Genomic DNA, 14650 nt, shown 5'->3' with positions numbered 1-14650 from the left:
ACACTCAGGAAGGCTTATTCAATCAGCACAATGCTCATGTGTCGGCTCATGACAACCCACACGGTGCGCCCCCATGCGGCACAACAACGCTTCCCAATAAATGTGTGGGCAGGTATGGTCGGTGACTGCTTAATAGGCCCATACTTGTTACAATCCAGCATGAACTCCGCTAAATATCGGATCTTTCTTGAACAAGTTCTACCAGGGTTACTTCACGATGTTCCAGCAAATGTGAGACGCATCATTCGGTTTCAACATAACGGAGCGCCTGCCCATTATGGAAGGTGTGTTCGTGACAATTTGAACAGGCGTTTTTGCGTCGATGGATTGGCCGTGGTGGAACCGTAGCCTGGCCTCAGCTGACCTGATCACCTGATTTATCGAGCCTTGATTTCTTTCTATGGGGGGGGCCTCAAATCTATCGTATATGAATTGCCTGTGGACACGGAAATGGATCTTGTGGCGAGACTCGTCTGCGCTGCTGCTATTCTCAAACTCCAGGTGTATTCGACCGTGTCGGCCAATCCATGCGACGTCAGTGGTTTCGATTGGTTTAGATTTCTATTGGCGCAGTAGCAACTAAGACTATAATGCGCCAAAACAGGTAATATAAAAAATTTTAAGTTTTCAGTGACGCAATTAGTTAGGTCACCATGTCAAGATATAAAATAACAAAGCTACAAAATGTAAAAAAGATAAATCAATAAAGAAATAACAATAACATGTAAATTTTAAATACAAGTAAAAACGTTTATTGATTTAAAATAGCTAAAAACAGCAGCCACATTGTCATTGTCGGATAAAATCTGACTGAGTGTATACGGCTCAGTTGGTTGGTTTTGATTTTTATTGGCGCATTAGCTACTAAGGCTATAATGCGCCAAGACCAGGTCATATATAAAAAATTTTGAACTTTCAGTGACCTAATTAGTTAGGTCACTATGTAAAAAGGTATAACATATGTATAAAAGATATAAATGAAAAATATAAAATTTTATCGAGCAGAAATGTTTATTGATTTTAAAAAGCTGAAAACGGCAGACACATTGTCATTGTCGGATAAAATCTGACTGAGTGTATAAGGCTCAGCCAGATGATTAAAAGCGGTAAAACGGATATTGCTAAAATCTGGACAATCAAATAAAATGTGTCTGAGGGATAAAATTGTGCCACAGGACACACACATAGGAGGGTCATCAGCCCTCAGCATTTACGAATGAGTCAAATGACTATGTCCTATGCGGATCCGACTAAGAACAACTTCCTCCTTACGATTCCTGCGCAGACTAAACTGCCACGGGTCGATTACAGGCTTTATACGATATAATTTATTCGCAGTCTGTCTATTGAACGAATCCTGCCATTGGGAGTGTATGTTTTGATGTATTATTTGCCTGTAGTCTGTATAGGGGAGTGACAGGCAGCGATTATTATTGGGAATTGCTGAATTGGCTGCGACGTCAGCCAAATCATTTCCCCTAATCCCAATGTGGCTGGGAATCCAGCAGAAGCGGATATCATATTCACGTTCACGGAGGAAGTGAATCTTCTGCTCAATGCTAGACAGAACTGGATGAGGATTATATCTCACAGTTATTAAAGCCTGTAAAACGCTGAGAGAGCCAGAATATAAAATGAACCGTTGGTATTGGAATTTACTGATGTGATCCAAGGCTAACTCTATAGCGTGCAGCTCTGCAGTAAATATACTGCATTCAGAGGGAATCTGCTCCGATGTAGTGCTGTCTCTAAAGACAGCAGCAGATCCCACATATGATTCCGACTTCGCACCATCTGTGTAAACTGGCGCGAAGTCAGAATGTTCAGTACGGTGTGCTGAATAAAGCTGCAGGTAGACAGAAGATGGAGTGTCCGACTTTCCCCAATTTCTAAGGGACAAGTCACATGCCGGAACATGAGCATGCCAGGGTGGAAGGGGTTGCTTTGGTGTTTAGGCAACCTTGTCTACCTTGATATTAAGTTCTTTGAGTAGCTCTTGGAGACGAATACCGAAAGGACGATTGGCAGTCTTACGGGTGTTGTACAAATTTTCCCATCGTGGCTAAAAAACGGATAGCCACGTATGATGGTCTGGCAGGGATTTCAGTTTTAGAGCATAGTTTAGAGACAACTGCTTACGTCGAAGCGATAACGGCGGTTCGTTTGCTTCGACGTATAAGCTCTGGACAGGAGATGTTCGATATGCCCCAATAGGGGTACGGAGAGCCAGATGATGGACAGGATCCAGCCATCGAAGTACACTGTCTCTGGCCGAATTGTATACCAGGGACCCGTAATCTAGTTTGGATCGTACAAGTGCAAGGTAGATGCGTAGTAGGGTGCATCGATCCGCACCCCAAGATGTAGAGGAAGGAGAGGGCGGAATATTCAGCCCTCTTGTACAATTTGTGCGGAGTTCACGGATGTGATCCAGAAAGGTCAGCTTTTTATCGAATACGAGTCCCAAGAATTTTGTGTCGCTACTGGAATAGCATTTTGTCCGAGCCTTAATTCAGGTTCAGGATGAAGATTACGCTTACGACAAAAATGTACGCAAACGGTCTTCTCCGGCGAGAACCTGAAGCCATTAGCAAGTGCCCAGGAATTAAGGCGATCAATGGCTTTCTGCAGTTGTCTTTCAGTAACCCTCATGTTTCATGACTGACAAAATATGCTAAAGTCATCAACATAGAGGGCACTATTTACGGTTGCAGGAAGTTGTTCTCTGATGGAATTTACTTTGATCGCAAAAAGCGTGACACTTAGAACAGATCCTTGTGGTACTCCCTCCTCTTGGGTGTTTTCCACGCTTCAGGAATGCCAAAATTGTAGAGCGATGCCAAGATGCTGGAAAAACATTTTCTAAAAATATGCGATTGTAAAAGACCAGGAGGCGGCGCAAAGCTTTGTCATCAAGATGTTATAGCATGACATAATAAATCCCATCTGGCCCGGCAGCACCATTGCGGGCGGTTTTAATGACATATAGAAGTTCAGAATATTGCAGTGGTTGTTACATGGGAGAAGACGGGCAGTTTGAAAGTGAATACCATGCTTTTCTTTAGTGTTTTTAATCCTTTGGAATGCGGCAGTATAGGCTGATGTTGCTGAGATTTCTGCAAAGGTATTGCCTAAAACATTAGCTATATCTACAGGTTTAGAGAGATCTTTCCCATTCCAGGAGAGGATTGGAGAAGGTATGGTAGGAAACCTACCAGACAGCTGTCTGATTTTTTTCCATATTATTTTGGGATCGGTATTTTTGTGAAAACTGGATGCAAAACGGGTCTAGGATTCTTTCTTTGCTTGCTTTTGTATGAAGCGTCCTTTTGCCCTTAATTTCTTATAATTAATGAGATTGACTGTGCTCGGACATTGCCGAAACAAATGCCAGGCTTTATTTTTTGCTCTCTTTGCTGTGGTGCATTTGTCATTCCACCAGTAATTATAATGCTTTCGGCCCTGGGGATTTGATAGTGGTATTGTGTCTTTAGCCATATTAAAAAGATGCGACGTGATGTAATCTGTCACATCATCAATATGCTGGAGGCGGATTTTTTCCTCATCAAGGTCGATTGATGACTGCAATTTTTCCCAGTTTGCTTGGACAAATTTCCAATTTCTACCGGGTTGAGTTAAAGGAGTGTTTGTTTTCAGAAAGTTGCTTACTATTGGGAAATGGTCATTCCCCATGGGATCATTTATTACATACCACTCTATGGTTGGGACTAGTACTGGTGAACAAATTGAGAGATCTATTGCTGAAATGTGTCCTGCTGGGAGCTGTACGTGTGTCGGTGCACCCGTATTGAGTATGGTGAGATTTAGTGCCTCTAAAAAGGTTTCAATTAGGCGGCCCCGTCTATCCAATTTAGGAGAGCCCCATAATGGGTGGTGCCCGTTAAAGTCCCCTAATATACAGAGAGGTGGATGTATCTGTATAAAGAGGTCTTCAAGATCTTTTAAAGAGTAAGTACGGTTTGGTGGTAGGTAGATTGAGACAAGTGTTATTGCACTATGGAGAGTTATACGAACAGCAACAGCTTCTATTTCAGTTTGGAGTGGGATACGTTTGGTTGTGATCTTCGAGTTTACTAGGATTGCTACACCACCATGGGCAGCATTAGCAGTATTTCGATCTCTTCGATAAAGGCAATAGTTCTTTATGGAAGGAGAAATTTGTGAGGTCAGGTAAGTTTCCTGTAGACAGAAGGCAACTAGAGAATATCGTTTAATTAGGTATTGAATTTCGTCAGTGTTGCAACGAAAACCTCTGCAATTCCATTGTAAGATATTATGGTTCATTTAGGTTTAGTTGAGGATGATTCCTCTGACTATTTTTTTTTTTTTGAGGAGCACTTTTTCCGGTCTTTTTTTGGGAACCTGGGGCGTCCAGTATCCATAATGTCATTTGCATGCAGTTCTAGTATGGGTTCTTCATGATCTGAGTGTACATCTAATTCCATACTATTGGTGGATGTTTCAGGTTTCTTGTTGTCTTTAGTAGTTTTTAATTTTTCTTTGTCATGCGGGATTGTCCGTGTATCAGTTGGGATGCTGATTGGTGTTTTGATCGATTCACTGGTTTTAGTTTGATGTGTGTCTTTTCCTGAGTTAAATAATGTATTTTTAACCCAATTAGCCATAGATGTGCTGGGAAGTATTGATACATAAGTGTGTACTGCTGTTGAATTAAAGATTCGAGTGTGAGATGCATATGAATGACTGGGTATGGTCAACGTAACCTGTCTGCGTGCCTCAGGGTATGTGACTTTGTGTTCAATCTTATATTTTTGAATTTTCTTCCCCGTTTCCCACATTTCACATGATTTTGAAAATGCTGGATGATTTTCTTTGCAGTTGGGGCAAATGGGACTTGATGCTGAACAGTCTGTTTGTGTATGTTCCTTGGAACCACAAATAGGACAAATGGCTTCTCCTCTGCGTGCTTGTTGGGAATGGCCATATTTTTGGCATTTAAAACAACGAATGGGATTAGGGATATAAGCCCGAATTCGGCAGTTTAAATAGTCAGCTTTTACTGAGGATGGCAAATCCGTGGTACTGAAAGTTAAAACGATTGACCTAGTTGGGACGAGATTTCCATCTTTTTTAGTCATTATGCGTTTGGCGTTGATTACTTTTTGATTACTCAGTTCTTGAACTAATTCCTCTTCAGAAATTGTAAGTACTAATTCCTCTTCAGAAAGTGTAAATCCCACTCGGTTATAACGCCTTTCTAGGAATTTAAGGTATTGTGTGGAGTAATAGATACTGGCAGGTCACCGAATGTCGTTGTTTTGAGCAGCTACTCGGAATGTTTGGAGTTGGCTGTTTCAATTAATAGGTCTCCGGATTGCAGTCTTTTAACCGTTTTTGGTGTTCCAGCAATGGATTCCAAAAATCTTTGGATGACGAATGGTGATAATTTGCCAACAGGCTGGTTGGAGAGAGAGAGTGTATCATCAGAAAGTTTGGCATCTCATTGCACTGCACTTCTCTTCGGAGCCTTTTTGGTTGGCTTAATTCATCATCACTGCGTTATCTAGCCTTGAGTTTGAAGGCTCTATAGCTGGATAGTCTTTTTTATTCATCGTTACTCCTTTTAGCCCTGGGGATTACTTTACCCCAGATTACCGGCCCCGCCACGGGGAGGCAGGAGCAGTGCCGCTCGGAGGCCAAGCGGTTGAAGTAGGACTAGAATTATAAGAAAAAGAAAGGTGTGTTTCCTTTCTGTGTTCTAACTTGTAGTTTTCAAATATAGAACTAGTTTTAAAGAAAGGCCGTTGATAAAAATGTAGGAACTTAAAAGAAAATAACTTCAATCACTTTACAACAGCGCTCTATATATCACAAGAATATCGATTGGCCTCGAAATACGCTTGGCACCCGGGGCCAATCCTGGAAGGATAGCTTTTCCTTCCATGTTTCCGGCCCGGCCACGGGGAGGCAGGAGCAGTGCCACGAGCAGTGCGACCTTTTTAGGGTAGGTAATTGCCTATATTTTTCCAAATCAGCTTTTGCAAAGTTCCAATTGGCTGTCTAATTGTGGCAGGATGGTAAATTTGCTTCTATATGACGGACTATTTTTGGGTAGTGGTCGATACCTAGTAATCTATCATGAGCAGTCCAGTCAGTAGAAAAAGGGCTGATGAGCATATGAGTGCCACAAGGGTAGGTAACCAAGCGGCTGAGTTAGTTTGGTCAGTGCTATTAACAAGAAACAGAAAGTCGAATTTTCTTTCTGGAACTCTGCCTACTTCTTGTAGTGTAAAAATTACGCAGTTCAAGAAAATAATGAAAACTGTATTTAAAATCAAGGGAAAACTATGTTTTTTGCACACACAATATAAAATATGTGTCGCTGGAGTCGCTTGGTTACATTAATAATCGCTTAGCAATCGAGTCCCTCATTGACGGGATTCAAAAGTTGACCTTTCCAGATAGTGTAAATGTCTAATGAAAACGGCTAGTGTAAATGTCTGAAATACCTTCCACAAATGTATGATGTCCATGGGGGCTCTAGATCCTATTATTCACCCGGATGACAAAAGAATTCTTACTGATAATGTCTCCCATTATTATTACCTAAACGGAGTATTTTGTATTTGAAGGGAGACAAATTAAAATGGTGGATAGCGGTTCAAAGTGTGAAGTAATTCTCAGTATAACTAAAATTACATACCAAAAACACTGTTTGTCAAGATATGATGATATATTTCTTAGAGTCCCTCACGCATTACTGTTTAACTGATAACTACCATTTTTAATAAAATAAATACTTACAGTATATCCAGGTCTTTGATTTCAACATCTTCTGTTGGAACCTCATCTACAAAGAAAGAATAGAAATTAAAAACAAAAAAAAAAAAGGGAAAACAGTCTTTTTACATATTTGACAAATTAACTTATTTAGGAAAGAATGCAAAAATGGCTTACCCTGGACGAAGGCAAAGGAAACACCGAGCAGACAAATGAAGATAAGAAATTTCATGGCTAGAAGAAAAACACAAAATATTTAGACAAATGTGCTTGACTCTGAATGCTCTTTAGATTTAATCTTAGCTGATCTGACTTAGAAGTAATGTAGTTTTATCCCAGTATTCCAATTGAGGCATGCTGTGCCAATTTCAGTTATTAACTATATTAAAATTAGCAGTAACTTACAAATAGTTACCATGTACCAATATATAAAAAGCTAAAACGAAGTAAATTGAAGTAAAAACAGGTAAAGAAACAGAATTATATACAATGATTGTTAAAAACAGTTATATATGTATATAGAAATCTATAATTTTTAAATGGTTAATACTTTAGGACATGTCATCTTTGTCAGACAAATCTTGCTGAGTTTTTAAAAAAACCTTTGCGATTTAGCGCTTTTAACCGTCTGACTGAGTTTATAAAACTCAGTCAGACAATTAAAAGCGCTAAATCACAAAAGGCGTACATTTAAAAATATGTTTGATGGCTAAAATGGTATTATAGTGTTCCACATAGAAGGGTCATCAGCCCTCATCTGAAGGGAGTGAATAAGATGACTGTGTTTTATCCGAGCTAGTACAACTTTCTCTTTACGATTCTGCCCAAGAAACACTGCCAATACTGTATTAGATTAAAGTATTAAACTCGTATGATATTTTGCAGCCTATCCAAAGCAGTGAATGTGGCATTTGGAAATCCATATTTATCCAGGGTCTTTATTCATTTGGTTGCGATATCAGTTAAATGGTTTCCCTTTATACTCGTGCCAATGTCATTAGGGATTCATCAGAAGCGAATATCAAATTACGATCCCCTACTGTATCCGGGATTGTTGTTGTTGTTGATGGGGTTTTAAGTGCAATGGCTACTTAGACCATATTGCACTTAGAAAAGTGGTTCATACTGCCTGTGTTGGTTCATTTAGTTGTTGTTGTTGTTGTTGTTGGGGTTTAAAGTGCAATGGCTACTTAGGCCATATTGCACTTATGGAAGTGATGCATACAGTCTGTGTTTGTTGACTTAGAAGCAGTTAAATACGGTTATACAATCTTATTCGTTTTAGAAAGGAGAAGAATTCTGCAAGATTTGAATTTTCGCCTATGATATGGCGAAGTGACAAAGGTTCCTTTAAATTTGACAGAGATTTGAAAGACATTAGTCGAGCATTATTATATAGAGTACAGTCCAGAAGTATGTGTTTGACTGTGAGTGGTGTATGACAATGATTACACTGGGGAGGATCATTTCCTGACAAACGAAACAGATGGGTTAAATGAGTATGGCCGATTCTGGCTCTGGCTAGAATTACTTCTTCTTGTCTGTTTGCTATAGAGCTAGAAGCCCATAATTTTGGTAAGGGTTTTATTTGGAATAGTTTATTATGGAATTGTGTTTGCCACTGAAGAGTCCATTGATCTTTACATATTCTTTGTATGTTCATTTTATAATCTGTGATGGGTACTAGAGAATTCGTTTGGGCTGGGCTGGATGGATTTTTGGCAGCATCATCTGCAATTTCATTCCCTGGTATTCCGGTATGGCCTGGGATCCAGCAGAAGATAATCTTTTGCTGATGCTCTCTAAGACGTATTAATTGTGTTTTGATGAGCTTTAATATCGGATAAGTAGGTAGGGAATTGTTTTGCAATGCTAATACGGAACCTTGCGAGTCTGTGTATATTATGCTCTTTTGAATTGACATATGGAAGACATTTTCTAATGCAAGCTTTATGGCAAATAATTCAGTTGTGTAGCTACTACACTCTGTCGGAAGAGATTGAGAAACTATTTTATCAGGGAGCACCACTGCTGCACCCGATCCACTCTCGGATTTCGATCCATCTGTATATATTTTAGCGAAGTCAGGATAATGTTGAGCATGTTCAGTGTGCAGCTGTTGGATGGTAAAGTCTGATAGAGAGTGTTTACCCCACTGATGGAAATACTTGTCACAACATGGCGTGATGACAGACCATGGAGGGTCAGGATCTATAGGATCTTGCAAGATTTTATCGAAGTGTATATCCCAATCTTCTGTTAGATGTTTTAGCCTAATACCAGCAGGCCGAACTGTTTGTGGTTTGTTTCTATACAGGGTCATATACAGCTGATCATGAAGTATTGACCAATTAGGATGGGTTACCTGGCTTTGGATCTTGATTGCATATTTTAACAGCAACATCTTTCTCCTGATATTTAGAGGAGGTTCATGGGCTTCGATATATAAACTTTGCACTGGAGATGTTCTGAACGCACCTAATGCTGATCTAAGAGCTGAATGTTGAATAGGGTTGAGGCGAGATAAAACACTCTCCCTAGCAGAATCAAAAACAGGCGCCCCGCAGTCCAGGCGTGATCTAATTATGGTTCTGTACAGGTGAAGCAGGGTGTAACGATCTGCTCCCCATGTTGTCGCTGATAAAACTCTGAGTATGTTCAGTTTCTTTTGACAGTTTGTCCGGAGATATTCAACGTGTTTTTGGAAGTTTAACTTGCTGTCGAAAAATAATCCTAGTAAACGAATACAATTAGCTATGGGAAGAGGATGATTATTCAAGTGGAGCTCGGGTTCAGGATGCATATTGCGTCTGTTACAGAAGTGTATGGCAGCAGATATCTGGCTGGACAGTCTATAACCATTTTGTGTCATCCATGTCAGGATGCGATTAATTGATATTTGTACCTGGCGTTCAATATAATGCATGTTTTGAGAATGACAGGATATTGAGAGATCATCTGCAAAGAGGTAGGAATCTACAGTTTTCGGAATGAGTTCAATTATGTGATTCATTCTCATTGCAAATAAAGTGGCACTGAGAACCGACCCTTGCGGAATTCCTTCTTCTTGGGTAAAGATCTTAGAGAGGGTTCCCCGGTAACGAACTTGAAAGGATCTCTGATGTAGAAAATTTTTGATAAAGTATGATAGATTACCTCTCAGGCCAAGAGAATGCAGATCTTTTAAGAGGCCGAATCGCCATGTAGTGTCAAAGGCTTTCTCAACATCAAGTTTGTTTGTTTGTTTGTTTGTTTGGATTTTATTGGCGCATTGGCTACTAAGGCCATAATGCGCCAAGACCAGGTCATTTTTAACACAAATTTAAAATTTCAGTGACCTAATTAGTTAGGTCACTATGTCAAAAGGTATAAATAAAAATATTAATTTTATAGACGAGTAAAATTATTTATTGATTTTAAAAAGCTAAAAACAGCAGACACATGGTCATTGTCGGACAAAATCTGACTGAGTGTATACGGCTCAGTCAGATGATTAAAAGCGGTAAGACGGATATTGCTAAAAGCTGGACAATCAATTAAAATGTGTCTGATAGTTAAAATTGTGCCACAGGACTCACACATAGGAGGGTCATCAGCCCTCAGCAAAAACGAATGAGTCAAATGACTGTGTCCTATGCGGGTCCGGGCAAGAACAACTTCCTCCTTACGATTCCTGCGCAGAGTAGACTGCCACGGTTCAATTACAGGCTTTATACGATATAGTTTATTCGCAGTCTGTCTATTCCAAAAATCCTGCCATTGGGAGTGAATCTTCTGCTGTATTGTTTGCCTGTAGTCTGTATAGGGGACTAACAGGCGGCGATTATTATTGGGGATTGCTGATTTGGCTGCGGTGTCAGCCAAATCATTTCCCCTAATCCCAATGTGGCTAGGAATCCAGCAGAAGCGGATGTCATATTCACGTTCACGGAGGAAGTGAATCTTCTGCTGAATGCTAGACAGAACTGGGTGACAATTATATTTCACGGTTATTAAAGCCTGTAACACGCTGAGAGAGTCAGAATATAAAATGAACCGTTGGTATTGGCATTCACTAATGTGATCCAAGGCTAACTCTATTGCATGCAGCTCTGCAGTAAATATGCTGCATTCAGAGGGAATCTGCTCCGATGTAGAACTGTCTGTAAAGACAGCAGCAGATCCCACATATGATTCCGACTTCGAACCGTCTGTGTAAACTGGCGCGAAGTCGGAATGTTCAGCTCGGTGTGCTGAATAAAGCTGCAGGTAGACCGATGATGGAGTGTCCGACTTTCCCCAATTTTTAAGGGACAAGTCGCATGCCGGAATATGAGCATGCCAGGGTGGAAGGGGTTGCTTCGGTGTTTGAGCAACCTTGTCTACCTTGATATTAAATTCTTTGAGTAGCTCTTGGAGACGAATAGCAAAAGGACGATTGGCAGTCTTACGGGTGTTGTACAAATTTTCCCAACGTGGCTCAAAAACGGATAGCCACGTAGGGTGGTCTGGCAGGGATTTCAGTTTTAAAGCGTAGTTTAGAGACAAATGCTTACGTCGAAGCGATAGCGGCGGTTCGTTTGCTTCGACGTATAAGCTCTGGACTGGAGATGTTCGATATGCTCCAATAGCGGTACGGAGAGCCAGATGATGGACAGGATCCAGCCAACGAGGTACACTGCCTCTGGCCGAATTGTATACCAGGGACCCGTAATCTATTCTGGATCGTACAAGTGCACGGTAGATGCGTAGTAGGGTGCATCGATCCGCACCCCAAGATGTAGAGGAAAGAGAGCGCAGAATATTCAGCCCTCTTGTGCACTTTGTGCAAAGTTGACGGATGTGATCCAGAAAGGTCAGCTTTTTATCAAATACGAGTCCCAAAAATTTTGTATCCGCCGCTACTGGAATAGCATTTTGTCCGAGCCTTAATTCAGGTTCAGGATGAAGATTACGCTTGCGACAAAAGTGTACGCAAACGGTCTTCTCCGGCGAGAACCTGAAGCCATTAGCAAGTGCCCAGGAATTAAGGCGATCAATGGATTTTTGCAATTGTCTTTCAATAACCCTCATGTTGCATGACTGACAAAATATGCTAAAGTCATCAACATAGAGGGCACCGTTTACGGTTGGAGGAAGCTGTTCTGTGATGGAATTTACTTTGATGGCGAAAAGCGTGACACTTAAAACTGATCCCTGTGGTACTTCCTCCTCTTGGCTAAAGGATCGAGAGATAGAGGATCCCACACGAACTTGGAAAGATCATTTGGCTAAAAAGTTTTTAATAAAAATGGGGAGTCGTCCCCTAAGACCAAGGCTACGCAGATCTTTTAAGATGCCAAATCTCCAAGTTGTGTCATACGCTTTCTCCATGTCAAAGAACACTGACACCAAGTGTTCGCGTTTTAGAAAGCATCCCGAATGGATGTTTCCAGTCTAATAAGATGGTCCAAAGTGGACCGGTTCCTTCGGAAGCCGGACTGGATGTTGGAGAGAAGGTCATTTGTTTCTAGATACCATATTAAACGAGAATTAACCATTCTCTCCAGGATTTTGCACAGACAGCTAGTCAGAGCAATAGGACGATAATTGGTGGTGACTTTTGGATCCTTTCCTGGCTTAGGAAAGGCAAGAACGATTGCCTTGCGCCAGGAGTCCGGAAACTGCCCTTCAATAAAGATTCTGTTATACAGAAGGAGCAGACAATCCATAGATTTTGGTGAAAGATGTTTAATCATTTAATAATGGATGCCATCTGGTCCAACAGCACTTGCTTTGGAAAGAGTGAGGGCTCTTTTCAGTTCCTCTATAGTCAATGCCCCATTGTAAGGATAGAGGCCCTTGGACTTGAAATTAAGTGCCTGTTTTTCGATTTTATGTTTTAGGACCAGGAACTCTGGGGAATACGAAGAACTTGCGGAGATGTTAGAGAATGTTTCCCCAAGAGCATTGGCTATTGCAGTTCGATCTGCAATAGCGCATCCATTATAATCTAGGATTGAGGAAGGGTGGGATGTATATTTCCCCTTCATTTTCCGGATTTTATCCCAGACTACCTTAGAATAGGTAGCCTGGTTAATAGATGATGTAAAACGGATCCATGATTCCTTTTGGCTCTGACGGCGAATGTAGCGTGCTTTGGCTCGTGCACGCTTGAAGGCTATTAGAGTAACAGTGGTAGGATATCGGCGGAATATCCGCCATGCTTTGGTTTGAGCCTTTCTTGCTTCTGTGCATTGTGAATTCCACCAAGGTTTGGGAAATGGTGGAAACCGGGCAGATGTTTTTGGAACAGCATTCGCAGCTGCTTGGACAATGATTTCTGTGATGTACGTTACTGCGTCATTGATAGGCTCCTGACTGACTGTACTGAGTTCAAAATTTGCCTGATGTTGGAAGGCATTCCAGTCAGCCTGATCAAACTTCCACCGTGGTAACCTAAAAGGAAGACATGGTCTCCCACTGTGTAACAAGGTTATCACAGGGAAGTGATCACTTCCGTACGGATTCTCCTCCACTTCCCAAGTGAGTGAAGGGAGTAGAGAAGGGGGAGCAGATAGAGAGATCAATGGCAGAAAAAGTACAGGTAGGCATATGGAAGAAGGTGTTTGTTCCAGAATTTAGAAGGGAAAGGGCATTGTCATTGAGCATACGCTCTATGACCCGTCCCCTTCCATTGATGTTAGCACTACCCCACAGGGTGTTATGTTCATTAAAATCCCCAAGAAGTAAGAAAGGGGGAGGGAACTGCGTTACTAGATCATCAAGGTCTTCCTGGGAGATGTCAGTCCCAGGTGGCAAATAAATAGAGCAGACCGTTAATAGAAATCCCACTGTAAGGCGAATTGCAACAGCCTCTATGCTGGTTGTAATTAACAAGGGCTGAACTGGGGTCTGATTACTCACAAGGATAGCCACTCCTCCATGAGCAGGACCATCCGCAATTCTATCCTTACGAAAGATTGTGATGTTATGCGTGGTGGGATCATCATTTGTTTTTAGATAAGTCTCCTGCAAGCAAAAGCAGACTGGCTCGTCTTTTGCAGGAGGGCCTTGATGTCATCAATATTTCGCCGGAATCCACGACAATTCCATTGTAGGAATTTAGCCATTACTTTGGCTTGGTGGGTCCATCAGGCGGCTTCCGAGGTGCTGAGGGCTTACTTTTATCAGTTAGTTAGTTAGTTGAGTTTTATTGGCGCATCAGCTACTTAGGCTATAATGCGCCAAAACTTTGTCAAAAAAAAAAAAATTAGTAAAACATTCAGTGACCTAATGAATTAGGTCACTAAGTCAGAGTATAAAACAATTATAAACTGTATAAGACAAATATCTGAAAACAAGTAACAGTAGTAAATCTTAAAATAATAAGATTTTTTTTTTAAATATGAGTAAAAAGGTTTACTGTTTTTAGGAAACTAAAAATAGCAGACACATTGTCATTGTCGGATAAAATCTGGCTGAGTGTATACGGCTCAGTCAGATGGTTAAAAGCGGTAAAACGAGCATTGCTAAAATTGGTACAGTCACATAAAATATGTTTAACGGATAAAATGGTGTCGCACTGCTCGCACATAGGAGGGTCGTCAGCCCTCAGCAAAAAGGAGTGTGTAATATGACAGTGTCCTATGCGGAGCCGAGCAAGAACAACTTCCTCTTTGCGATCCCTGCGTAAGCTGGACCGCCAAGGATGGATCATAGGCTTAATTTGACATAGTTTGTTTGTAATAATCAGTCGATGCCACGAGTCTTGCCACTGAGATTGTAGGTTACTACGGATCACTTGCCTGTAGTCTGTATAGGGGACTAACAGGTCAAGATTATCCGTCACGGCTGCTGATTTGGCTGCAGTGTCAGCCAAATCATTTCCTCTAATCCCGATGTGACTGGGGATCCAGCAGAAGCGGAT

General features: G+C 41.1%; 1 protein-coding gene across 1 annotated transcript in view; it reads right to left on the bottom strand.

The window, feature by feature from the left end:
* Positions 1 to 14650, bottom strand: part of LOC150081564 (uncharacterized) — a 52083-nt gene that overhangs the window by 22854 nt on the left and 14579 nt on the right. The window contains exons 2-3 of the mRNA XM_090379590.1: positions 6940 to 6996; positions 6787 to 6832 (exon numbers count right to left, since the gene is read on the bottom strand). Coding sequence (XP_090235716.1) covers positions 6787 to 6832; positions 6940 to 6994 — 101 coding nt within the window. The 5' untranslated portion in view covers positions 6995 to 6996. The remainder of the gene's footprint in view (positions 1 to 6786; positions 6833 to 6939; positions 6997 to 14650) is intronic.

The sequence above is a fragment of the Mastigoproctus giganteus genome, chromosome 8, assembly GCF_048544385.1.
Source record: "Mastigoproctus giganteus isolate SK-2022 chromosome 8, ASM4854438v1, whole genome shotgun sequence".
Classification (NCBI taxonomy): Eukaryota; Metazoa; Arthropoda; class Arachnida; order Uropygi; family Thelyphonidae; genus Mastigoproctus; species Mastigoproctus giganteus.
The sequence above is the reverse complement of the archived record's forward strand: the minus strand, read 5'-3'. Positions and strand labels throughout refer to the sequence as shown.